Source organism: Drosophila subobscura, chromosome J (assembly GCF_008121235.1).
Source record: "Drosophila subobscura isolate 14011-0131.10 chromosome J, UCBerk_Dsub_1.0, whole genome shotgun sequence".
Lineage (NCBI taxonomy): Eukaryota > Metazoa > Arthropoda > Insecta > Diptera > Drosophilidae > Drosophila > Drosophila subobscura.
The window spans coordinates 22,044,094-22,070,384 of NC_048532.1; the positions used below are offsets into that span (position 1 = coordinate 22,044,094).

The window sequence follows — 26,291 nt, forward strand, 5'->3', positions numbered from 1 at the left end:
GATACTCTTTTGTAGGAGAAGTTATAGATGGAGGTATGTATATATAGGTAGATGGTGGAAAGGTAGCTGTAGGATGTTTTTTTTTCTTAGTATTTCCCTTTAGAGTTTCCATTTATTCAACGGTTTTCCATGCAGGATCAGTCAGTAATTAAAGAACCGAGAAACCTATCAGTTTCTGTTCAAATTCTCTGCTTTACTGTCTCTAAAATACAATTTCCGTTGCAAATAAATATAAAGATCTTCCCCTAAAAGGACCAATTTCCATGAAAAGCAGACAGAAAGCAGGGAATTCAGCGAAGAGTAAGTGGAAGGGAAATGGAGGGAAAAAAGGCAGCTTGAAAGCTTCGCCAAAAAGTCAAAACTTATTTAATTAAATGTAGTAAAAGTTTTTTTCGCCTCCCCACGAATTGCAAGTGCAGCATGGTGCATGGGCGTGGCACTGCATTAATGAGTGGCGTGGCAGATAGAGAGATGCAAACATCAAAGTTCCAGCATCATCGAAATGGATGAGGAGGAATCACTGTCACAGCCAGACGACACCCAACCCATCTTCCCTATCAAAGCACAAGGAGGCGGAAGGGACGGGCAGGAGATACAAAGCACAAGTAGGAGGTTGGCTCAGAAACAGGTGTATCTATGGGTGGAAGGAAGGTGCCACAAAGCTAAAAAGTTGATTGGCATTCGAGTGGAGGGTTCAATAGCCCCTGAAATGTGATTTTGTGTGTGTGGGCGTCCAGTGAGGCATGCCACAAGCAAAAATAGCAAAGCAAAACACGCAGCAGAGACAAAGAGTGGCAGAGGCAGAGTACAATGACTGCTGGAAATATTCGTCAACAGCTAATTAGAGAACAAAAAGCAACAAAAAAGGCAAGAGAAGTTAGGATAAAAGTGAAGTGCCGACGGAATCGATGGGGAAATGGGAAAATTATAGTAAAATTGAGTGCTTTCCAAGGGGTAGTTAGGAGCCTTTTGTCTGGGGAAACTTGAGTTACATTTGCCTTCCATAAAGGACACATTACAGGAACTAAAGGCTACCATGAGTCTTCTGTCAAAGGAATCTTCCCTTGGGAAAACATTATTCGCACCCCAATCCTCTTAAAACCATTCCTTCAATGCTGCTCAAACCATTTCCCCAAAATACTCTGATGAGAGGCACTTTCCAAATTTCTTGTTAATGACGTAATTACCTCAAAGAAAAGCCAAACAAAAGGAGGAACACAAACGAGGAACTAAGAAGCGAGTGACACGAGTCACAAGAAGTGGCAGAAACAAGAGGCAGAGGCAGCAACAGAGAGGCAGCGGTGGAGTGCAGAAGAAGGCAATAGGCGACACAGGCCACACGACGTATACGTGACATTTTGGCCATGCCATGCCATGCCAGAGCCACACGGCAGGCAGGCAGGCAGCACCTCTATATGCCACACACCCCGCCAAATGCCTCTCTCTTGCGCCTGGCTCCTGGCCAAATGTAGATAACTGATTCTGTGATTCAATCGCAAAAGAAAATAGAATGCTGAGCAAACGCAGCAGCAGCCGCGGCAGCGGGAAACGCAGTGCGGGAAATGCAAGAGGAAAAGCGATGTGTTTTCTAGCAAAAATATTTTGACACTTTTTCGGTGCGACAAGCAGCTGACTAATTGAGAGAGAGGGAAAAGCCATGTCTCTCTCGTGTCTTTGGAGAAGGCCTTAAAATAGAGTGAAAGTGCAACAAGAGAGAGGGGTAGAGGGGGAAGGAGTTAGCAGGAGAGGCTGAGGGGGAGAGGAAAGTGCAAAGTGCGACAGCTGACGGAAGAGACTGCGAGTGTCCGCGTATGTTGCATGATTAAATGGCTTACAAATGACGCCACAACGAGTGGAATTCTATGGACCAAAAATAGATGGAATGCTGGCCAACAAAAAAGAGCCCCCCACAGCACGTGGCAGCGAAGGAGGGGCACGTGGCAGCCAGAGGGTTGGCACGTTGCCGTTTGGAGGTGCATCGATGGCTCATCAACTCTTTCTCTTTCGCTTTTTAAATAAAATTCCAAACATTTCAATCAATTTTAAATTTAATACAAACTTTATTTTAGGGGAGAGAGGGTGTGGCAGGGGCATGTCTGTGTGTGCAGCTCTGACTAAAAGTTTTCATTTAATTAAAATGCATTTGTAACTAATTGAATACCACAAAAAAGCAAACAAAAAGGCACTCGGATATGCGGATAAAGCTTCATATAAATGGAATAAATGACAGAAAAAATAGAACAGTAGGAAAATTGTGGGATTAGAATAAATATAAAATAATAACTAGCAAAGAAAAACTTAAATATTTATTGCATACAAAATATTAAAAAAAAAGAAAGGCAAATTGTAGAGGAAATAGTTAGAGGATATGGAAATGGGCAAACATAATTGAAAACCATTTAGCCAGCACAGAAAAAAATAAACACAATGCATATTTAATCGGCATTTATGATCCATTCAGCCTCAAAGCTATTGAACCTTAAACTTTAAAACCAACTGCATATGAGCTTTCAACATTTGTTAATAATATTTCATATTTTATCTGCCAAGTTCCACTAAAATTCGATTCAAAAATGGGAGCCTCAAATGTATTACAGCTGTTTTTTCTCCATATGCTTTCCATATGTTTTTCTTATATTTTCTTGCAGAGGAGAACAAGCTTCAATTTTAATTAAATTTGGGATTTATCAAGCCCTACATTTTCTTCAGTCTTTGGCTCTGATGAACGATGGCGAAACGACACGCAAAGGCAAAACTCCAGTGTCAAAAAGTTGTGGCCCCGCTGTTTCGTGTGCAAAAACCATTAAAACAGGTGGGCCCCCCCCCCAGACACCTCCCTTCTCTCCTTTACAACTCCTCCCTCTATGCGTATCGGTTGCCAACTTCATTACCAAAAACATGCAACTGGTTGACTCATTTTCTTGGCCACCTTTCCTATCCCCCTCGACACATCTTTTGGGCGGAGTTCTGGCAGCCCTTCGTTCCCCTTAATTTGATGAGATTTTTGTTGTTTGATGTTTTTAGCAATAAAAAATAGTTCTATATGGTAATAAAACTCGTGTGAGCGACGCTTGCCCGCATATTTCATGTGGAAATTTATTTAAATTTAACCAGAAATAAATGCTGCTGTTTATTTTATGGTTTTTTAATTTTATTATTTGCCTGGCCTGCCGCACAAATGAGGCGAGAATGGGACATTTATTAGCCATGTTTTGGGTGTAGAAGTGTCAATGGATGGAAAGCCATTACTAGAGGAGTAAATAGAAAATAATAGTGGAAAAAACCACACAATGCCCTCTTAGTTCTCTCTACAATTCCAACTAGAAAATCTACAAGTTTACCCATCAGTCAAGAGGATTTATGTGTATGGTCTCCATTTTAATTCCATTTAAAACTATAATCTTTCCACAAGCATTTCCCTTGAATTAACACACAAATTAATCTTCCATTCGTCGACTTTTTAGTATACATTTCACTAATGCCTGTCTTAAAATGGTTTTCCATCATAACTCTAATTGTTTTAGCCTCAAAATGTAATTAATTTGACATTGTTTGAGTGGCTTTTCTCTATCTTTGCATGCGTATCTGTATCTGTATGGTATTTCCATGTATCTCGATAATTAAATTGTATTCAAGCCCAAAAAGCAAAGCCACAATCTCTCGAAAAACGAGAGTTGCACTAATAAATCAAAAGAAACGGATAGATAGGCGGCAATTACTACTGCTCGTAGCCATAATGGGATATTCATGCGTGTGGGGCATGCCTCATATGAATGGTTTCGATTTCCCTGTGTCGAATGCACTGCCTCGCCTCGCCTCGGATCGCCTGCGGGCTATTGTCTTTTGGGTTCAATGTTCTCTAATAAACACAAAATAATGTTCAATTCGTCTTGAATTAATATCAATTGGAGGAATGGAAGCGGAGTCACACAAGTCGCTCTCTCGGACGTCAAACGGGTTTGACATGGAGACCAAACGCGGGGGGAAATGAAGAGAAATGTTAGCAAGAGTGAGAGGAATGAAGAGAAATGGGGGGAATGAGTGGCAGACTGGGAGAAATGGGGCACTAAAGTGCACACAAAATTTGTTCAATTAAATGCAGTTTTCAGCTGCGTTTGGCATCTTCTCTCATTTATCTTCTCCTGCCTCTCTTTCTCCCTAGTGTTAAAATATTTGCGCATAAATTTAATATAAATTTACTTTGATGACTGGCATTCTGTAGTACCCCACCCACCCCACTCTTTTCCCTTTCCAATAATATTTTCCCTGCATTTTAAACGTACACATTTTAACACATATTTTAAAATATTTATTTATTTATTCACTCGTTTTTTCTGCCACTGGCAGCGCCGTTAAAAAACGAAACAAATAAATTGCACAAATAAATACTTTTTTGGCAGATTTAAAGTGGCAAATAAAAGAGGGAGCGGACTACAGCAGTATGTAGGGGGGAAGTGCAGGGGAATTAACTGATATGCGTGCATCTGATGCAAGTTGAAATTGGTAGCAGAATTTATGGGCGACTTCTCTCTTTGTGTTAAGGATGCACTCGAATCCGAAATCCGGATATATGGAAATAAAATAAAGATAAATTATGTGAAACAGTGTGAAGTAATCGTATGTGGAATGAACTTGAGGCAAGAAAGCTTAATATGATGAATCAATGAATCTTTTGCATTAGGAATCCTCTTAGTTTGTTGGTGCAATTTCTATCATTTTAATTGTTTAACCTATCCATACAAAATTATGCCATTCCCTTCTACACATTCTTCAAGTCCCCCCTGGTGATTTCACACTGAAAGTGTTTATATTTAATGCAGGAAGAACACAATAAACAAATGAACTTTTAATGGCACTAAAAATTCCGCTTAACTAAAAATAAATTCGCCGTAAAAAAACAACGTAAAAAATCAATAAAAATCAAATCAAAATGTAAGCAAGGGGACTTTTGTTTATACATATCTCATGGCAACAATATATCTGTATAATTTATTAAAGACAGAGAGAAGGAAATACGCACCGGCACCAAAGTTATTGTTGTTAATTTTAGTGGGCTGTTGATTGATTAATTCAGCCATTTTTGAGGCCGTTTTCTGTGCTGCTTCGTATCAGAGAGGAAAAATACGATTTTCCACAGCTTTCCGTGGTTCACGGAACTGTGTGTGTTTTTCTTCTTCTTTTGTTTAATTAATTGGTTGATTGTTTAATGCAATTGAATTATTTATTTGGATTACAACTTTCATTTATGGCACACATTTTACACTTTTTTTGGTTTGTTTATGATTTCACTTTGGTTTTCCTTCCTCTAAGGCTCTTTCTTTTCGTTGGAAATGGAGATATATGAACTCCTCATGATATATATTATTGTTTTTCTTTGGGGTGTTGTATCCCTCGTTATATCTCCGTAAATGGGGTCAAATATTATCTGCAGACAAAACAACAATAAATCGTTTGGACCACAGACAACAGCCACCACAGACCACAGCCACAACCTACGAAATCCCCGAACTCCCCCCGACACAACGGCAATCACCCAAAAAAAAAAACGACAACCGCCGCAGCCCCAACAAAAAAACTTTGCCGCTTGATAGAATTTTACGGGTTCTCTTGCTACACTTCCTGCACAAGAGGGTGTTGTGGTTTTTTCTAGAGTTTGTTAGTGCAGGATATGCGGAAAATGTTCAGTCTTTAAAGTGTAGCAAATCGACGATTCGTATAGATTAAGTATTGAAAATGTAAGGAACTTAAATCGTTTCAGTCTATTAGGGATCAATCAATCGATTGTAGGAATTGTAACAAACAGAATTATTTTTGAAGATAATTCACAGACAACTCAAACAATTCAGAAATGTGACAAAAATCAGTCGTAAAACATTTCCCTTTGACAAGTTCCTCATTTCTTTAGATTTTTCACTCAATCTTTACAAAGTATCTGCCATTACACATTTATGTTCAATGTCCCACATTTTTTTTAAACCAAATCACACAATAAACAGTACATTTTTAAGAGCATCAAGATCTCTGCATTTTTTCCCATTAATTCCCATTTGTGAGTGTCGGAGGGGTTGTTATTGTCGCTTCCATAACCGAAGGATGATGGTTGGGGTGGTGGCTGTTTATAATCTTTGGCACTTTTTTAGGGTTTGTGTTTCACAGTTGCTCTGATGAACAATAATAGAAAGATAAATATTTATTCAGTCACTTGTATTTTTGGGTATCACAATTTGTCGTTATTTGTTTCTGTGTTTTTTTTTGGGAGTTATGATAATTAGTGTAGTATTTCACTACGACAAACGAGAGATTTGCCGGGGACAACGACGCACAACCTGCCGCTTGGAGATTCGCACGAGAAATGAGGTCAAACAAGATACGGGACACAAGGACGTCGACTGCGACGGAGACGGAAACAGAGGCAGCAGCGACTACGAGCAGCGACAGCCACGACGTCGTTTTTACGTTACGATAAACGAAGAAGAAGCAGCGCCTGCCTAAAGCCCACACGGCCCACGGCCCACAGCCCACATGAAAGTAGCGCAAGGGCGACCGAGAGCCACCACCCAATGGTTTGAGGGGGTGGCAAAAGTGAGAGAGGCCAACGAGCTTGCAAGCCGGCAACGCTTTGTGGAACGTAAGAGCACAGGTTCCACTCTCACTCTCTCCCAGAGAGAGCAGAGCAGAGCAGAGCAGGCCCTTAAAAGTGAGGGGTGCTAGAATGGTGATTCTGCTGATTCCATCTTACACCGTATTCCGTTACAGTTACAGTTTGTTATGGAATAAAACTGATTACATGATTCGTCGGTGAGCAGGTCGTGTCGCAGGGGCTTTGAGGCGGGGGTTGGGAGCGTGACTTTTGTGGGGTGTCAGAGAGCAGATGTGGCTGCAGAGATCAAAGGGGTGGAGGCGCCACCAGCTCAAGGGGTCGACAGTTGGAGAGCGACTGTAATGAAGACCATTTGCGTCACAGACGACGTTTCTCGATGAGACATGCAAATGCATGCACAAAATAACCGTTACAGTCAGCTGATGCAAATGGCGCACAACGGCAGTTACTTGGAGATTGCAAAATGGGGAAAGGGAAGGGGGAGCTTGAGTATATGCGTAAAATGTAACCATTATTTCAACTGATTTATTTTTATTTAGCTAATAAAATTGGTTATTTCTTGCTCCCAGTTGCAGAATCGCACGAGCTCTGGGTTTCTTCTCTTTGCCAACTTTGTTATTCCGTATTTGTTCATTTAATCCCCCTCAAGATCATAACACTATCGCGATCATTATCACGTTTATCTTTCTATCTCTTTTCCCCCTATTCCACTCTGCTGTTTGCACTTCAAAAGTTCCGCACCCGCACCGCCTTGAACTCAAATAAATTATTAGATTCGTACACAAACACAGACACACATGTCTTTATTCAAGCAGATATCCGCCTTCTATTCCCACCACTCCCCAGCGATCCATAATTGCCAAATAAAATAGCAACAACAGCAACAAAGAGAAGTGGAAGTGGAAGAAGCAGAAGAGCAGTAAAAGCCTCTGTTAACCTTCAGATTTAGTGTGTGCTTTGGCCGCTCTTCACCCAAAGGCAAAGCTTAGAAGCGACGACTTGGTTGCGAGGGGAGAGTGGGGATCAAAGATAGAGGGAGAGCGACTCCAAGAGGAGCGGAATTCAATTCTAGAGAGAATCTCGGGATAGTTTCGCACAAAGAAGGGCAAACGGGTACCGTAATCACCAACTGCTTAAACAACACATGCAAAACAAACACAAAAGCACAGACACATACGCGAGGCAAATACATAAATAAATAACGGGTGCAGTTACCGTACACGAAATTATTTAATTTATTTATTATATTTATTCATTTATGTAGTTGTTAAGGGGACTTCGTTTCACTGTTGTTGGTTTTTGCTGCCATGAATTTTGGTGCTGATTTATGAGGCTGCGACAAACAAAAAACAAGTGAGGCCCACACCGCACCGCAACGGAAGGGAACGGAGCGCAGCGGAAGCTCTTCTCACGTAACAACTGAAACGACGGCAACGTACCGTACCGTATGACGTACACGAGATTTCTGTGCAGTTGGAGAGTCACGAGGCTCTGGGTGCTGCAGTTAAACACTCACTAAGCTCCGGCTGTGTAGTTGGAGAGCCACTGGTCAACACACGCGAAGATAAAGCTAGGTAGAGAGACAGAGAGAGAGGGATAGACAGATGCGAGAAAGAGCGAGAGTTTGTGGAACGCGAACGAGAGCGATACGAAGTCGCGTCAGGCACGGCGAACGGATTTTTTGAACCTAAAAGCGGCAGCAGTCGAACACCAGCGGAAAAGCAGCAACAGCAAACAGCAGCAAATGCAGTGGCAGCGACAGAGAAGCCAGCAGAGAACGACCGCCTGCAGCTGTTCTCTGCCGCCACCACCCACCACTCTGCTCTGCTGCTGCTGTGGTGAAATTCTCTGCCTCTTTTCTACTACAAATATTTCATTCAAAAGCCAAAAGCAAAGGCAAACAAAAAAAAAGCGCAGCCGGCTAAAAGTTTGAACAGCTGAAAGACGAGCTTTGCCCTGGACTTACGTCACAGACAACCAACGGCGGCAGCAGCAACAGAGCAGAGCAGCGACAGCGCAGTCAGCAGTAGCAGCAAAACAAAAAGTAAACAAATGTAAAAAATGAAAACAAAAGAAGCACGAAGAGAGAGAGAGAGGCATAAAATGAGGAAAAGAGCATGCTGACGCTGCTGTTTTACAATCTACTGGGGAAGCGAAGAGTGGATGAGAGGCCCATAAGGAAGTGCTGGCACAAATGAATTATTTAAACAACAATAAAAAAAATCCATTGTTTTATGCAGCAGCCCGAAAAAAATGCATGAATCATCGGCCAAACAAAGAGGAGGCATGGATTCTATTAGTGGGAGGTGGGAAGGAGCCACCGTGTATGCAAAGGAATCCACAAGAGTGTAGCAGAGGTAGAAATAAAAGCAAAGAGAGCCAAAGCATTCCACAACAAAAAGACAAAGAGAGAGGGAGAGGGAGCATACCCAAACGGGAATGAAACGAAGGAATGTGGCCCACATGAAAGGTGTCTAGAAATAAGGTGATGCATTCCCAGGGACAACCTTTCACAATTTTATAAAGTCACCTTATATCGAATTTACCTTGCTGGCACGCAATTGAATAAAGTAAAGAGAGTCTAAGAGCGCTCTTTTTGCTCTTTGCACGTGGAAACTCACCACAGGAAGAGGGGAAAAGACTTTGTATTCAAAAAACCAGCATTGGAGCACAATGTGGACGCAATGGAGTAGGGCGCATAAAGAGAGGGGAACACAAAGAATGGGGAAAGCCAAAGAGCTGTCCAAGAAGAGAGGCGCACATGGGAGCACCGCACACTCACTCTGCTGCTCTATTTTAAATAATTAATGAGCGGCTTGTTCAGTTATTAAAAGCCTGGGAATATCCAGTAGCGGCAGCCAGCAGCAGCGGCACCCCTGCCTCTCCACCCTCGCCATAACCACGTATTCCCCCTTGTGGCAGGTGGAACGCGTATCAGGAGCCCAGAAATGCCCCTCCGAACCGAACTGAACCGAAATTTGATTAGGGGATTGCCGCCTCAGAGTCCCGCACAACTTTGTGGGCCATAAAAAAAAAGAAGAGAAAAGGTAACAAATGTTTAATACCATTCAAATGGGATAAGCTTCACACCCCCCAATTTGACGACCGAACCCTGCCGAAACCCTTTAACTGAATAAAAACCAAATCAACCTCATCCTTTTTATTCTGCGGATTCTCTAAGTGGACTCATCAAAGGGTAATAAAAAGTGTAGGAAAGCTAATGAAGACAGATATTTCGCTGTAGGATGGCGCTCCCTCTGGAGAGAGCGAAGTCTTGTGGCATCCGCAAAATTTGAAGGTGCGTAAAAACCATGAACGAAGAAGTCTTTAGACTCTCGTAATTTGTTAGCGAATTAAGTTAAGGCAAGGAATTTATGTCTAAAAACTTATTCGAGTTTTTCTCCTAAGGAAAATCTACTTCCTATGATTATTTCTATGCAATATTCATCTAAAAAACTTAAATATTTCCCAACAAAATCCACCCAACTTAAAGACAGTCTTCCATTAGTATAACGTGATTTAAGTCTATTTCAATAACCTTTTGGCATCATGTTACTCCCATCAGAAGTCGAAAGTAAACTTGTCAAACCCTTTCCCATTCCATCCGTGCAGGACCCTTCCTAACCCTTATCGGCGGCTATCTTTCAAACCACAAAAAATATCAATCATTTCCACTTTCCCGACTTTGCACATCACTTTCTCGCTCTCTCTCTCTATCTGTCTGTTGCTCATTCAATTACCGTTGCTCTGACTCTCAGCTAATTTGCATTTTGGTCGCCCTGCGGCCCTGTGGCAGGCCGCAACCACAGCTCCCGCACCGCAGAGACCGCACCTGGACAAAAAGTTTTGGCTGTGTGGCTGGAAAATGGTATAAATTTTGTAGTCATGGCCACTGCCCCAGCTCCGTGGCGGGATCCACTTGTTTTTCGTGCCCCCAAAAGTGTTGCATTTGTTTAGGCTGTCGAGACACGCACTCCCCGCCCCTTTCGCAGCCCCTTCTTCTGGCTAGCCTTTTCCCCCAGGTGATCCCAGGAATCCCGAAGCAACAGTCGTCGTCGTCGTCGTCTCCGTCTCTGGAAACAGTAGGCTAAAAATTGCGTGTGAAATGGTTTTAACTTTTGCTTTTTATCTGCAATGTGGCAGTGGCACGTGAGGTAGGTGGCGCTACTGTGTGTGTGTGTCTGAGTCTCTTCAGTAGTTACGCATACGCCATGCGAGCCCGTTGCCGATGCCACGCGTTGCCACAGCTACCAGTTTTGTCTTGCTTTTTATTGTGTTGTGTGTTCTCCAAGGGGTAAAGGTGCACAAGTTTGTGCACTGAGAGAAAGCAGGATGGAAGCAAGGAGTTTGGTTATTTTTTAAGAATTTATTGTCCCAGGAAATCGACGAATATTCTTGAAGCTTGAATTCTTCAGGGACCTTCTCCCAGTGCTTGTTGCGTGTCCCCTCCTTATACCCTTCTCTACCCCATCCACCTAGGAAAAGTCAACGAAAAAGGCAAATCTCCTGTGAAACTTATTGTTTTTTCTTTTGGTTCTTGTTCTTTTTGCTTGACATTTTATTTCTTACTTTTGTGTGTTTGTTGAAATTTAATGGAAAGCGACGTGCCAGGGTCCCCAAGTCTCCCCTTTCCTCTCTTATCCATACTGTAACTAACGTTCGGAGTGTATTTATTCGCTGTAGCACGCTTTCGGTGTGTATTATCAGCTTTTTCCGGTAACTTTTGTAACCCTCTTTCGGAGTAACTTTTTGGGCAGATTTTTCTCATATTTTGCAGAATTCCCTTTAGGCTAGCTTTGGACAGCTCCCCCGCCTTTCGAACAAACCTTCCAAAATCAGGTAAAACTTTATTTAAATTCGAAAAGGATTAACATGGTCTCCCAGACCAAAAATCCATTTCTGCCCATAGAAGGCCATCAATATTGTGTGTGTGTGTGTGTGTGTGTGTGGGCGTGTCCATAGCTTAATTGACTTTTGAAGTGACTAACCATCCATTCATACCCATCCCTTCCATGGCCCATGGCTACCCCAAAAAAAGAGCAGTAGGCCGTGTGCCACATGTGGAGGCAAGCACACATAAAATCATTTAAATAATAAATGTGCCCAAAAAAAAAAGTTTATGCCATGGGAAGTGGAACTTATGTAAGGGATATGGGGCACAGTGGCTGGGGGAGTGCGGAGGCCGAACTGAACCGAAGCTTAGAATGTAATCAAAGTTTGGCTAATGAAAACATTTCGAAACAGAGCTGCTCTGATCCTCTTGGCTTCCATGTGTGTGTGTGTGTGTGTGGCAGGAGGATGTGGTGCCCATAAAATCAATAAAGTTAAATAACTACGAAAATAACTGAGAAATTGGGCCACAAGCAAGAGAGACAGCGAGATGCAGCAGCAGTGAGAGAGAGAGAGAGAGAGATGCAATATTAGAGTGCTGAAAGTAAGATGTGTGGAAGTGCATTTACGTAGTTCCCCCTTCAACCCCTTAAGCCATCAAACATTTTATTAAACAACTTATTCATGGGATTTTCGGTCAAACTTTCGCAGACTTTTTCCCTCTCCATTTCCCTGGATATCGGTGACCAACTTCTCCCTCTCCGCATCTGCAGCTGTGCCCATCTCCTGCCTCTTCGTATCTGTATCTCCAACCATCTCCCACTCTGCTGTATTTTTGCTAATGAGATGGATTAAGGGTCACAGGCCACATTTTGAGGGGGGAGCTGCTGCTGCTGCCATCCTCTGGCTCTGCACACCACAATATCGTAATAATTCATGTTCATGTCAGACAAATAATAAATATATGCTAAATGTTTGTTTTTGTGTGCTTTGCTGTGGTTTAGTTATGGTTTTATTTTCATCAGAGTACGCAAAATGGTTCACTTTTCATGGGGACACTGGGATGTGTGCTGGTTCTCTGGAAAATGTTTTTATTTTCACAGGGATACGGTTCATTTTTCATTAAAAGAGGGGCATGTGGTTGTGCTGTCGGAGAGGGAGAGCATGGGTTATGATATGGGAAATGCGGAAGGAAATGTACAATTTCCTGCTACGACGGTTGTTGAATTATTATGTGGCATGGATATTTAAATGAGATTAAAGCGAAAACCAACCAAATATAAGCCAATTAGAGTAAACATTTTCCAATTGAATTGAGCTGGGTTTATTATTTAATGATTAACTCTTCCTTTCCATAAATGTTCTATAAACAAACTTTGTCTGGTCAAGAACATAAATTTCCCTCTTGCAAAAGAACTCAAATTCTAAACATTAATTAAAGCACTCTCCGCCCCTCGAGGAAGCAGCCACCTTTCACTGTATAAAGCCGTAAACATTCCGCATGTGCATTATCCACACATTTCGATTTCCTTTGCAGACAGCGCAGAGAACTCTCCAGCGATGCTCCAAGCGGCCATTTCCCTCTCGGGCATTTCCCTCTTTTTATTTGCCAAATGAACCAATCGACCATGAACCATTGGGTCGCCGGCTCATGTCTCTCTTCAAAGCACTGGCGGAATCGGAATCGCTTCCACTTTCAGTGCCCCCCTCCCTCCCTCCATCCATCTGTCCCACAGTCACACAGAACAATCGACAATGAGAGAAGCACACACTTCCGGTCTCACTTTCATTCAATTCTACATCATGCCCTCTGTCTGTCCTCTCCTCTGCCTTTCCTCCTCTTCCCATGCTGATGCTGCTGCTGCTGCAGTTTTATTTCAAAAGAGGGAGAGAAAAAAAACACAAAAACAAACAAACGAAAAAACGCATAAAATGCAAAACGTTCGCGCGTTCCGTTCGTTCTCCACTAAAAAGGTCTATAAACATTTTGAGTCATCAACTGCGTCTACCCCGCCTCTCTCTCTCTCACTGCTCTTCTATCTCTTCTGCTCCACCCCACCTTTTGCGCTTCTCTCCACACTTCAGACAGAGTATGTGAGAGAGAGAGCGCGAGAGTGGGAAGGAACCAATTTATAGCCATGCCGAAAAAAAAACGAAACCAAAACAAATTGCGGGAACATAAAGAAAGGGATTGCGACTGGGGGATACCTCGTTTTCATTTATTTTATATGGTTTTTATCAATATACGCTATTTCCTATACGCTAACAAAAACTTTAAAATAATCATGCTGAAGCAATATCTTTCTTCCAATCGTTTAGTCAATCACTGATTCTCTTCTTTCCCTTTTCCAAGCCCAAAACCTACCCGGCAAAACTCCAAAAAATTACAGGGTAGCCCCCGCAAAAGCCAAACAGAATTAAAAGCAAACAAACAGCACGCACAAGCATTTAATGGAGGCCACATGTGCGGGCAGCAGAAGGGGCACAGGGCAGCAGCAGCAGCAGCAGCGGAGGGCTATGTTGCAGGGCACACACAAACATGTGTGTGTATTTCTATCTCCCTCTCTGTGTTTTTCAATTGAACTTAAATTCAAATTTGAAATTTGAATAAAAAGCACAAAACGGAAATCATTTGCCATTCAACTACACCCCGCCTCCACCCCGAACATCTAATGGAAAGTGTGGAAAATGTCTCAAGTGTTTTAATTGCCTGCAACAACAACTAAACCGATAGGCAAAATCCAACGAATAGTTTGCACAGCAGCAATTGGCAGCATAATTTGCATGGAAACTAGAAACTAATTTGAGGGCAAAACTCTCCTAAAAAATGGGGGTAATATTCAGGTAGAACTCCAAAGTGGTTGGATATGAAAGCAAAAGTAGAACTCCACTCTGTGGTGTGTGGAAAATGGATTCATTTTAGTACCTGTCTCAAGTATTTTAATTTAGTCCACAAAAAACGAACACGAAAATGGATTTGCTCCAACTACACGTAATTTGCCATGCAATTTTCTCCACAAGTTTGCATTGCAAAAATGCTTTCCTATATTCTTAGCTATTTTCCATAATTTCTTTAGACAAGCAAACATAATTTGCACAACTTTAAACTGAATTTTCTATTCAATTTGAATTTTCCATGTATTTTAATTGCCTGCGAAAATCAAATTTGCAGAGAAACTAATTTGAGGAGTAAACTTGGCATTTGCGCTGCCATTTCTGCAGTGTGCTGTGTAGTGTAGTGTAAGAGGTTGTTTAGTGTAAAGTTTTGGGGCTATAAAAATTTGCATAATTAGACAAAAGACCCGAGAATTCGGAGTTTACAACTAAAGTTGAAGGGAAAGCACCGGGCAGGAGGAGATGCCAAGAAAATGAACTTCCTTTTCCGGTGGTTCTAAGGGAAGCTCCTATTTACGTCCCCTCTTTGTTTTCTCCTTTTCACCCTCTTTTTTCCATCTCTTTCCTCCAAGTATTTTGTTCATCTCTTTCTCCAAATATTTTCCCCTTTTCTCTCTCATTTTTTCCCTCTTCATTTCACATTTTAGTTTATTTTTCGATTGAAGCTGCAACTTTTTGTGGCCAACAAATCGGACTGCTTGGTGGAAAATTCTGTAGAAAATCTGCTTTCTAGCGACTTATTACTCTTGGAAGAGGGTGGGCGTGGGCTGCATCTGTTGATTTATCCGAATTCTCTACAGCAAAAATTATGTATTTCTCTTGTACAATTTATTAACTTCGAAATGCTACAAATGCTCTCGTTCCAGAGAATGTCTCTCTCTCTGTCTTTCTCTCGTTCTGCTGCTCATTATCCAACTCTAATATCTGCTGCTCTGGAGGCCACTTTTAATTGGAATTCGTTGCACATTAAAACCACAAGCTTCCTCTCTCTTCGCTATCACAAGTTTTCTTGGAATTGCCTGTCGTTTTGATTAATGAAAGATTGCTCGAACCGAAATATATGAGAAATGATGGCTTAAATAGCAGAGAAATCGAGGGGAGCAAGGGACAGAAGTGGAGAGGGAGAAACATGCATAATGACGCGTAGAAGTTTTGATTTTGATTAAATTATTGATATCCAAGGCACCACAGGAAGGCAAATGCTGGCTGGATTCCCGATTTAATTAAGCTGTGGGCAACATTGTGGCTAAACAAACATTGATGACATCACCAGCGATGGCAGGGGGAAATTATGAATGAAAATTCGTACAGCAACTTATTGAGAAATCATTGAAAATTAAGCCAAAGCAGCAAGTCTTCAACTTGATTAAATTTCGAACATAAATTCCGGCAGCAGAAATCAGTCAGTCAATCCTCAAGAGAAGGCTAATAAATTGTTGCTTCATTTTCCCATTTTCCAATCAAAAAGTAAGTGAAAAAGCAGCCACAGTGCAGCCACAAATTAAGCACCAAATGAAGGCAGAACAAAGATGGAAATGCAAAATAAAAACTGTAAAGAGAAGATCCCCATGGAGGAGGAGGCCAGCAAATTAAAAAGTTTCCCACTCTCTCTCTCTCTCGCTCTCGCTCCCGGGCGCACAAAAGGGTTAAATGGCTTAAATGTTGGGGCAGTGCACGGCAGGGCAGGGCGTGGCATGGCCAATAAAACCACGTGAGTAATGTGCCAAATGTGCGGCACCAGCGAGCGGTTCGCGTTGCAGGTCATAAATTGATTGAACCCCCGAGAACCCGGAGGCCGAGAAGGAGGCGAAGGAAAATTGATACACCCAAAAGAAAAGCGTGGAGAAAAGGGTGAAGCTTTGCTGGTAGTCGAAGCTGAAGATACCCTGGAGGAACATGTGCTGGAAGGTTTGAAAGTTAGCAAAAAATTCGCTAAATGAAAACAAAGAAAAATACACGCAAAAAGCTGGAAAAAATTAACAACTGCAACGTGACACATGCCACAGGGCAGGCAACACTTTATGCCCGATGCCTCACACTCCAATGAGCAGCAGCAGAGAACAGCCAACAGAACCCTGAAGAGCTGAAACCACAAACAGAGTTCCGACAGAGGGCAGAGCAGAGCAGAGCAGTGCCCACGTGGCGTATGAGTGACGTGAATTTATGTAATCTGTCCCACAGGCGGAAGAGCAGAGGAGAACTAAGAGGCGGAAGTGGGCGACAGGAGGAAGGGGAACCCTTGCCACAGGGGCATTGCTTAACCTGCCACGTTCTAATCAGTGAATGCAACTGCAACAATGTTGCTGCTGCTGCCACAAGAGGGGAGCAGAGGCAGGCGGAGAGGAAAACCAGTTTCCATTGCATTTGTTGTTCACCTTCAGCGTCCTTTAAGCCAGTTACAGAACAGAACAACAGGGCAGAGCGGGGGGGAATCGCCTGGACTGGACTGCCCGTGGGCACATCAACCCAACCATCAAGCCAATGTTGCATGCCACACACGCACACACACATATAGAAACAACAAACCAAAGAACAAGCACCAAAGAGAACTGAGAGAGAGAGAGAGAGCGGACGCGAAACAAGAGCGAGAACAACAGCAGAACAGAAAACAAGTGCTGTGGAATGCCACCGAGTGCCCACCAATTCGTAATGCTAGAGGGAGCAGAACCTTTTGGATACCCTGTAAAATAAACAGAACAAAGAATGGGTAAGCCTTTGGCGGGGAGAGCTCTGAAGATTTTGAGGGAATTTAAAGTTATTTCTGGAGAGAGAAAAACACTCAAAAAGTTTCTATAAAATACCCAAAATTTGCAAAAGCTTCCATTTAAATTGTAGAAATTTTCACGTATTAAATTTCCAAAGTTTTCTAACATTTCTGCATACCCCACAAGCGGGCATACCCTGTAAATCACAAATCAGCAACTGCATTGGCCAAATGCTTGGCATGCTCCGCTCCAACTGCTGGCTGCTGCTGGGCTGCCACACAGCTTGGAAAACTCACAATTTCCATGGAGTTGGAGGATAAATTTAGAGACTGTCAGGCAGGGGGGCAACAGTGGGGCAGGCAGGCAGGGTGCAGCGCAACAAAAAAAGGTGGTTTAAGGGGTACCAATGCAGGCGGTACGCAGCTGCAGCTGTGTCTTGTCTTCCTCTGTGTCTCTCTCTACTTCTATGTGCACTATGTGGGTAAACCAGTTGGAGTGGCAGGCAGCAGCCAGCCTGCTGCGGGCGACTCTCATTCCGCCTTGATTTCAATTCCAAATCGGCGACAAACACTTCACGGCAAGAGCAAGAGACAGAGAGAGAGCGAGGGAGAGGGAGAGGGAGAGAACGAGGTGGAGCTGCAGGAGCGAGTGGGAGCGCGAAAAGCGAGCTCTGGCTGCAATTACAATTCAATTAATGCGCTTATGTGCCATTCTTCTTGATTCATTCTTTTGGGCTTTTTATTCATTCCTCATGTCTCCCCGACTCCCCACCTCCTCCTTCTCCTTCCACTTGTCCTTCTTTACAGCACTTGTTCCACTCTTTCTTCCCCCACTTGTTCCACTCTTTCCCCCCACTTGTTCCACTCTTTCCACCCTGCTTATTCTTTCTCTTTTCACAGTGTAGTAAACACATGATAAGAATAAGAAGAGGAAAGAGCAGTCTAGAAGGAGAAACAGAGAGGCGGAGGAGGAGGCTGTCTGAGTCCAAGAACTTGGAAATTTAATCGCCGTCGCAAAAGTTAAACGACCGCGCAAGTTGCTTAAGACATTCGCTGGGGAGCGAGAGAGCGGCAGAGCGGCAGAGCGGGAGAGGCAGAGTGAGAGAGCGGGGATATAATGGGTGTAAGCAGAGAGTAATGTGCATAGAGCGAGCGGTGGATTACAGGCGGGGAGGGGAGTGTCTTTCAATGGGCGTTAGGTAGGGCTTTTGCCGCAGGAATGGCAATGGGAAATAGGAGCAGCAAGAAGCAAGTAGGCAAAAGTAGGCGGTGTGGCATGCCACATAATCAGCTCATGTGTGAGCGGTGCCATACCGGCACCAGCAGCGTTGCCATCTCAAGAGTTTGCTGCCAAGAAGGGAAAAACCACTTCCTACACGGCCCTGCCGCTGTCCTGCTCCGCCTTTAACTTGCATCCTTATGGCTGCCATTTGCCATGGGTGTTGTTTTTCAGGTTGTTAGGGGGGTTTGGCTTCGAGTGGGGGGTGGGGGTGGGGGGTTTGCACAATCAACGGTTTTAAATTGCATTTTATTTAATTAAGACGCAAACACACGCACACCACACATAAAAGATTCAGAAGTTTTACAGGGAAGTAGGAAGAACGAGAGAGAGGGAGAGGGAGAACATTGAGCAGGTTTCACAGCGAACTGGAGACAGAGAAAGAAAAGTGTTTCCCCCCTTTCGTTTTTGTATATTCTTGCGCAAAACTTTGTATATTTTTTTCTTACATTTTCCATTACATTTTGCCTCAAATAACAAGCAAAGTTCCAACGTTCAAAAGCCAAAGTTGAAAGTCGGAAGGGAAAAGAGAAAAAGAAAAGCTTCTCCGCGAAGATTTGTTTTGTGGGATCATTGCATTTGCTTTTGTTTGCGGATGGGCGGAAAAACAACATAAGAAAAACTTTTAGAATTGTTAACGATTAACACAGGGGCGGGGGAATACCTGAACGGGGAACACGCTTTAGGGGAAGTTCTACAATTGAACAAAACTATTGCACTGAAACCAATCAAATAAGTTTAAGAGAAAGCCCAGGAACATTTAAATTGAGAGGAATTCTGTCATGAACAGTCAGTAAATGTCGGAAGGTAATCATGGGGCAGATTGAAACTATAATCCTGATGTTGCAATTCTCTCCCTTCTTTTAGCTACAATTTATCCTCCATTCTCAAAATTTCACTTTCTTTCTGGCCAAATAAATTGTAAATCAAAATCTCTACATTTTCCTTACTTATTTCATTGTCTGTCTCAAAATTTGTCTCAATACATCTTCCCTCATTGTTTTCTGACAAGATTTGTCCTCGTTTTCCTTCTCCTTGCAGTCTTTTATCTACACTTTTTGTCCCTCTTCTTATATCCCACAAATTCTCTCTCATATTTCTCATTCTTCGTCTTTGTTTTTCTTTCTTGATGCCTCTCAAAACTTTTGCACTTTACATTTGGTTGAAAATGTTCCTTTAATTAGCGAAATCAACAAAAAAAAACAACAAAAATCATTTGTCAATTTCCAACAAAGAGAAATGACAAAGTTTTGCATAAAAAATAAACAAATTATATTATGTAAACTCTTCAACAACAAAATACACAGAAAATTGTAGAGTGTTGTCTGTGCCATTAGCATAGCTTCCTTGGCTTTCTCTCTCTCTCTCTCTCCCTCTCTGTCTGACTGTTTCAACAGCTCTCTCAAAGGGCGCATTAGACATAGACGACTCCCCGAACTACTGTAAAAGTTCTATAAAATAAAACTAATAATAATTATCAACGCCATTGTCAGGCCATCAAAGTGAACAGAGAAACCAGAAACCAGAGCGACGGAGAAACCCAAACAAAACAGAGGAGAAAGAGCGACAAAGCAGCGGGACAGAGAGCAAGAGAGAGACGGCAAGATAGAGTGGGCGTCCGGAAAACTTTGCCTGTTGTTGGTGTTTTTTGGTGGCGCTCTGGAAAAACAACAGGAACACCATTTTCTAGTTGTTTTTGATGTCCTGCCACCGCCGGCTGCCTACCCCTAAAAACGGAACGGGGGGGAGACATTTGACATTGCCAAGGATGTCGCATGCCACACAGAGGCTGTCCGCCTGCCTGCCACCCGATGATGGCTTCGGTCTGGCGGTCGTCAAGCATTTGCCATCATCATTGTCATTGTCTACTCTCTGTGGAAGCAGCAACAGCAGCAGCAGCAGGCACAGAAGAGGCACAGGCACAAATGGCAGCGGCCAGGACAATAAAATGTCATAATGAAAGTTTTTTTCAATGCCAGTGAGAGCGAGAGACAGACAGTAAGAGAGAGAGAGAGAGAGACAGACAGCTACAATGAGGGACATTTTAGGCGAGTTATAAATGGGGCCACATTAATGCGTTTGTTGACTGCCACACGACTGTCTGTTGGTTATGGCCAGAGATTGTCTGTCATATGGTGCCTTATGGTTCTCATGTTCTCTGGCATGTTTTCAGTTATGTTTGTCCTTGACAATGGGGGGGATTGAAATGGGGAAATGAAAAGGCTTACCAGAAGTGGGATGTGGTGTGCTGCTCGTTGAAGGCGGGCTGGACTTTGACCAAAAGCGGAACTTACCTGCAAGGAGAAATTAGAGAAAATTAGTAATGTAACTCGGCAAAATGTGGCTTAAAATATAGTAAAGATTTCAGAATTTCTTGTGGTTCCAAAACACCAAAAAGCACATCCAAAATTAGTTTCAAAGTGCGACAAAAAGCCTCATTTTATAGCACAATTTTCCAACAGAAAGCGCATCAGAAATCATTCCCTTAGTTATGACACCACCCAAGCACAGCCCCACACATAATTTTCACAGTTTTCCCAATGCCATTTCCACGTGTGTATCATGCGAGGCGCTCGGAGGAGGAGTACTATGGCAATTTGCAGTTATTAATCACACGATACGGCCCCCTCTCCGCCCTCTCTCCATTCACTCATCAAATATGCAAAGGCAGTTGCAACAACTGCTTGGCTTGGCTTGGCGTGGCGTGGCGTGGCATAAGCCCCCAAAAGTGGCAGAGATTTACGACCTACTTCCATATGCATGACAGCTGCAAAACGCTGCTGCCAGCCCCAGCCCCTGCCTGTTCCTGTCTGCCCCTACAAAGTGAGTGACTAACTAACTGAAGAGAGAACTGCAATTGAAACCGAAACAGAACCAAAGTCAGAGCAGTGCAGGGACAAATGCAAATGTCTGACAGGTTACCTGCTGCTGCTGCAGCCAGAGAGACGAGACTCCTTTTTGGTGGAGTAGCGGAAGATCCTTTGGAGCTGTGGATTGCAATTTGCATTACTCATTTGACACTCACTCGTGTCTGTGCCACACCAGGTGGCAAAAGAACCCAAAAGAAAAGGCAACCAAACAAAAACACACACACCAAAAGCGGCAAAAGAAAACCCAAAGATGAAGACAGAGCACACACAGAGCCAAGACGTTGATGAACGACAGACGGGGCGCATAAAATGTATAATCCTTGAGTGCCAGCGTGCAGCATGCAGCATGCAACATGCATGCAGCGCAGAGAGGAAGCTATCTCTGATATACAGTACGTGTAAATCTGTTGAGTGCAACTTTTGCCTGTCATCCGCAAACATGAAACCACTAATTGATGCACGAAGGAAGCTCCACCAAACTCCAATAGCTTCTTCGAGACTCTTTCTTTGCAGTCTGCTCTGTGGGCCTGAAATGGAGCTGAAGGTTAGATGAGGCAAGAGAAGTGCTGGTGCTGGTGCTGCTGCTGCAAGTCGTGTGTTGCATGACTAAACTTTATTTTGTGGGTTTCTTTTTCAATATTAATTAACAGACAGAGGAAACAAGAGAAGCAGATGCAAAAGATGCAAGTTGCTGTGGCAGATACTTTGCGGAGTTGCAGACTTTTGCTAGTCGAAGTTTTAGTGTTTCTTTTCTTAGTTATAAAAAGGATTTTCAGGACAGATAAAGCTTGTCCCTGACACAATTTACCACAGATACCTAAAAGGAGCGATAACGCAGAGGGTTTGAGCTTTGTTTTAGCTTTAATTTCCTTAACTTTAATTCTCATTTACAACAAGAACAGATTTTATTCTTCTCTTTCTCAGGCTCTTTCACATCAGTTGTGGGTCTCATGGGCGGCTCCTCGCACCGTTTGGCTCCTTCGAAATCGCAAACATCGGAAGCTAAATCGGGCACCTCGAAGTTCTTCATTTTCCACGCTAAATATTCACACAGGAAGCTGCATGCCAATAAAATGGTGATAACGCAGCCAAAAAGCAACAGAAAAATGGGCACCTTCCACCAGCAATCTCCTTTTGTGGCAGCGGAATCTCTTCTATGAATGGTATTGTATGCCTCACTCTTGAGTTCAGTGTCCCTGGGCGATGTAAACCTCATGCGGCACTTGTTGCAAATCTCATTAAACCAATTCATATTTCCATGGAATATTTCTAGATATTTTTTGGGAAAACTTTTGACAAGAAACGAAAATAAAACTTAAAGTTTGAAGCCTAAAAATTCGTAGTTTAAGTACATTTTGTTAGCTATTTCTAAGTCCAGTTTAATCTTCCCTTAAAGCATTTCTTCCCATTTTTGCTTCGCATTTCTTAATTTTCCTTAAGCTGCACACGAAAGAAAACTGTGTCAGTGTGTCTCTCATTGCAACAGGGCCACAATCGACCCACAATCCGTAAAACCTTTAACATTTACCTCAATCGCAAGACCACTTATACCTCCCCCCATGCCCCACTGTACCCCCTGCCAATTTCATGCACTGTAGCCTCCCTCCTCCTTCTGCCCTTTCCCTTACCTACCTTCCTCCTTCATGACAATCATAATTGGTTGGACAATTTGCCTTTGGGCAAACATTTACAACAGTTTGCATGTCCAAGCGCATCCTCCCCTTTCCCTTTCCCTTTCGTCTCTCTTATACCAATGTCTCTTTCAGCCGGCCCCTCTCTCGATATTTTTAATTGAATAAAGTGCACTTTGAACCCAAGCAGCAGCAGTTGCCTTCTGGGGCCCCTCAGATATCCGCCCGCCCATCTGCCCAACTTGTGACACTTTTCATTGTGAAAATGTCCTGCAAAAATGGAGCACAACGATAAGAGAGTGCCACAGAAAGGCAGAAAGGGAGAGGGAAAGATAGAGCGAGAGTGAAAGAGAGGCGAGAGTGGGTGGCAGGGTGGCAAAGGTCGAGAGCAGCACCAAATGAGGCATGAGAAAGGCGACAGAAATCGTGCGACAAGCAACTTTTGTGCTGGTCATAAAAGTGCGCCAATAACCCAGTGCACTCTGCAGCACACCCCACCCCCCTCGCTCTACGTACTGAGAGGCCTACTCTACTTATTTACAAGACTCATGAAAAGGGGGGCCAGGATGTGGCAGATTGAGTTGTGTGTATATGTGGAAGCCACTCGAGTGAATGCCCCCAACCCCATGGATCCATTCATTTTTGTTAATTTATTGCCTTGCGATAGCCCCAAAGATGGGCAGCAGCAAGGGAGGGAGGAGACACAGGGAGAGAGTGATGTGCCAAAGGAAAGAGTACGATGGATAGTGCCCAACAGATGGAGAGAGGGGAGGAGGCATGGGAGGAGGAGGCATGGCAGCCATTGCACGTCGCAAGTGCCAATGCTTAAAACTTTTTGCTACGTGACTCGACAAGTGGCCGAAACGAAGGAGATGATGGCTAAAAGGAGGGAGAGGGAGAGGGAGAGGTAGAGGCAGAAGGAAGCCCAAAAGCGGGGAAGTAGGCGAGGGGAGCACCAACAGCAGCGTGAAGGCGTGAGCACCACTGAGAGAGAGAGAGGAGAGATGGGGAGAGGGAGTGAGAAGCTCAGCCCAATACGTGTCTCAAATATGCACGCACGCACACAACAAAGCACTGGGAGAAAAACAGAATGAAAAGTAACTACAATTGAATAACAAATTTTAGAGGAAGGAAGGAAAAACATACAATTGCTAAGCTCAAGTTGTGCCAAGATCTGCCTGCCCACAGCTCCATCATGACCCTCCCCTACTCTTCTTGGAGGGCAGTTACTTTCTTAAACAGCAAAGAATTCCCTTACCTAAAGTGCCACTGCCTTCCCACTGCAACAGCGTAGTGCATGATTGATCATGTCGCATTTTAAGTTCTTGCTGAGAGAGCGCAATGGCAAGCAGAGGAGAAGTAATTGCCAGAGTTGTTATTGCAAAGTTCGGAAATAAAGTGCAGCCGCAAACACGATCGAGAGATCACAAAAACAACAGCAACGCCAACTCACAATGCAAGAGCCGGCGGAGCGGTTCGCTCGCAAACGTAAACAGCTGAGGGTGGGTGGCGCATTGTTGTTGTTCTTGCTATTGAGAGAGCGATAGACGAAAAAAGCACAAGAGAGCGGCATTGCTGACAGCAATGGAAGTAAGCAAATGGGAGAGTGTGCAGTTATTGCGTGCAAGCAAAGCAGCGAAGTTCGTAGGTAGGCAGATGAAACAAAGATCAAGAGATAAGACAATAACTGCGATTGCACCGGCAGGCAGCCCATACACAGTGCAAATACAGAAGCCGGCTCCACGCTCTCCCTCGCTGGCACACAATAATCTTCTTGAAGTTAAATAATATTTAACCTTGGAGATTTCTCTCTAGTTTTCTTTCTGTGTAAACCTTCTTGTGCAGTCTGTTGCCATCAGCGTTGCCGCTTCTTGTCTTTATTCCTCCTTCTTTTTTTGGGGGCTGCTGGCTGCCTAATTTCCTTCCCGCAGAATCTTGCACCCACACTTGGACACGCAGATACACTACACTCACGCACACAGATACTGCACACAGATACATATACACAAAAATCAGGTCATGTTCGCTGCTCAAAGTAATGGAATTTGTAATGCGTTCAGTCTCCCCTTCCCACCCAAAATCCGCACCATCCATCCCAACCTTCTGGCTCCTGCCACCGACTTACACTTGCCTCTCGCTCTTCCTCCCTCCCTCCCTCTCTGACTCATTTGCCACGGGAATGTCGTTTTGTGTGCTCGTCTCTGTCTTAGGTTTTTGCCTCAGCTCCTCCTGGTGTGTGGCATGCCCCACCAACAACCTGCGCGCAGCACTCTGCCCCGTTTTTAGTGCTCATCTTGGCCCCCCGTCTTGCGTGCGCCCGTCTCTGCAAATTAACTTCTTCTACGACTTCGCCCAGCAAAAGGGGGAGGCATCTGGCTGGGGCATCTTCTTCTCCTGTCGAACACGCTCAAGTGGCATGGAGAGTGGAAACTTCAGTAGCTACGCTTGTTTCCCATTATTAACAATCTTTGTTGCCATTTTGTGTGTGTTCGCCCGTTTGCCATGTGTTTTCCCCTGTTACCCCTCGCCCTATGCTCCACGCTCTCTGACAACAGATAGAGCCACACCGTGCCCGTTCCCGTGCCACTCCCCGTTTGGAAACGCCTTCTCCTTCGTCTTTTAGCAAATGTATTCAATTAGTTAACTGAAGAAAAATTATATCATTAGCGTGAGGTTTCAAGGGGGAAGACGGGGGGGCAGGCGGGCAGGCAGGCATGGGTTGGAATGGCAGGAGGCATCTATGTACCTTCGAAGGACGCTTTATTAGAATTAATAATTGCCTTGGCCTGACATTAAACTGGGGGATAATAGTGGCAGGAGGAGGCGCCACAGAATGGAAGCCCCACAGGTAAAGAGCAGGAGAAATATAAGGTAAAAGAAGAGGAGGGGATGGGGATACGCCACTGAAAGGAAGACGGAGAAACAGGTTGCCCCCCAGGCAGCAAGGTAAATGGCAAATCTATTGGGTGGCTTCCTTTCTGGGGACGGGGCATTCTTTGTAATAATTATAATAGAATTTTAATGGATCTGAAAATGATGAAAACTGGAACATTTGCTGAAAGTTTGAGCCAAGTTTTAGTTTAAACACAAACAAAAAGGAAATTGTACTCTCTAAAGGGATTATTTTTAAGGTATTTCTTGAGCGAACGAATCAGATTTTCCATTTATACGATTTACAGAACAGTTTCTCTGAGTAGAATATTTTCTTAGAATATTTCTTCTGCTTCTCTTAGAAATTCCCTTAGAATCACTTTACCTTATTGAAAGATTTTAATGTTAATCGAATTCCTTTTACTTTGAATCTTCTTGAAACAATTCCTTTGTCTTTCTCTACCCCCAGATATTTCCACAAAATTGCATTCCTAATTTCCTCTACAACATTTTCGATATCAACTTAAGTTCTTGTCAACTTCAAACCGACTTCTCATAATTTAATTAAATTGTGTGGAAATCTACGTCTCACCCAGAGTTCCTCCAACGA

At 43.5% G+C, this 26,291-nt stretch overlaps 1 protein-coding gene across 6 annotated transcripts in view; it reads right to left on the reverse strand.

Annotated features, from left to right (window-relative positions):
- The window catches only part of LOC117893195 (cyclin-dependent kinase 14), a 106,601-nt gene that overhangs the window by 61,143 nt on the left and 19,167 nt on the right, over window positions 1-26,291 (reverse strand). For 3 of the 6 annotated variants that reach the window (XM_034799706.1, XM_034799705.1, XM_034799707.1), the window contains one exon: window positions 20,538-20,603. The exons of 1 other annotated variant lie outside the window; for it this stretch is intronic. In XM_034799706.1, the coding sequence (XP_034655597.1) occupies window positions 20,538-20,603 (66 nt within the window). Of the gene's footprint in view, window positions 1-5,020; window positions 5,426-6,326; window positions 6,342-20,537; window positions 20,604-26,291 lie in introns of those variants that run through there. 2 more of the 6 variants (XM_034799709.1, XM_034799710.1) reach the window with 2 other exon arrangements.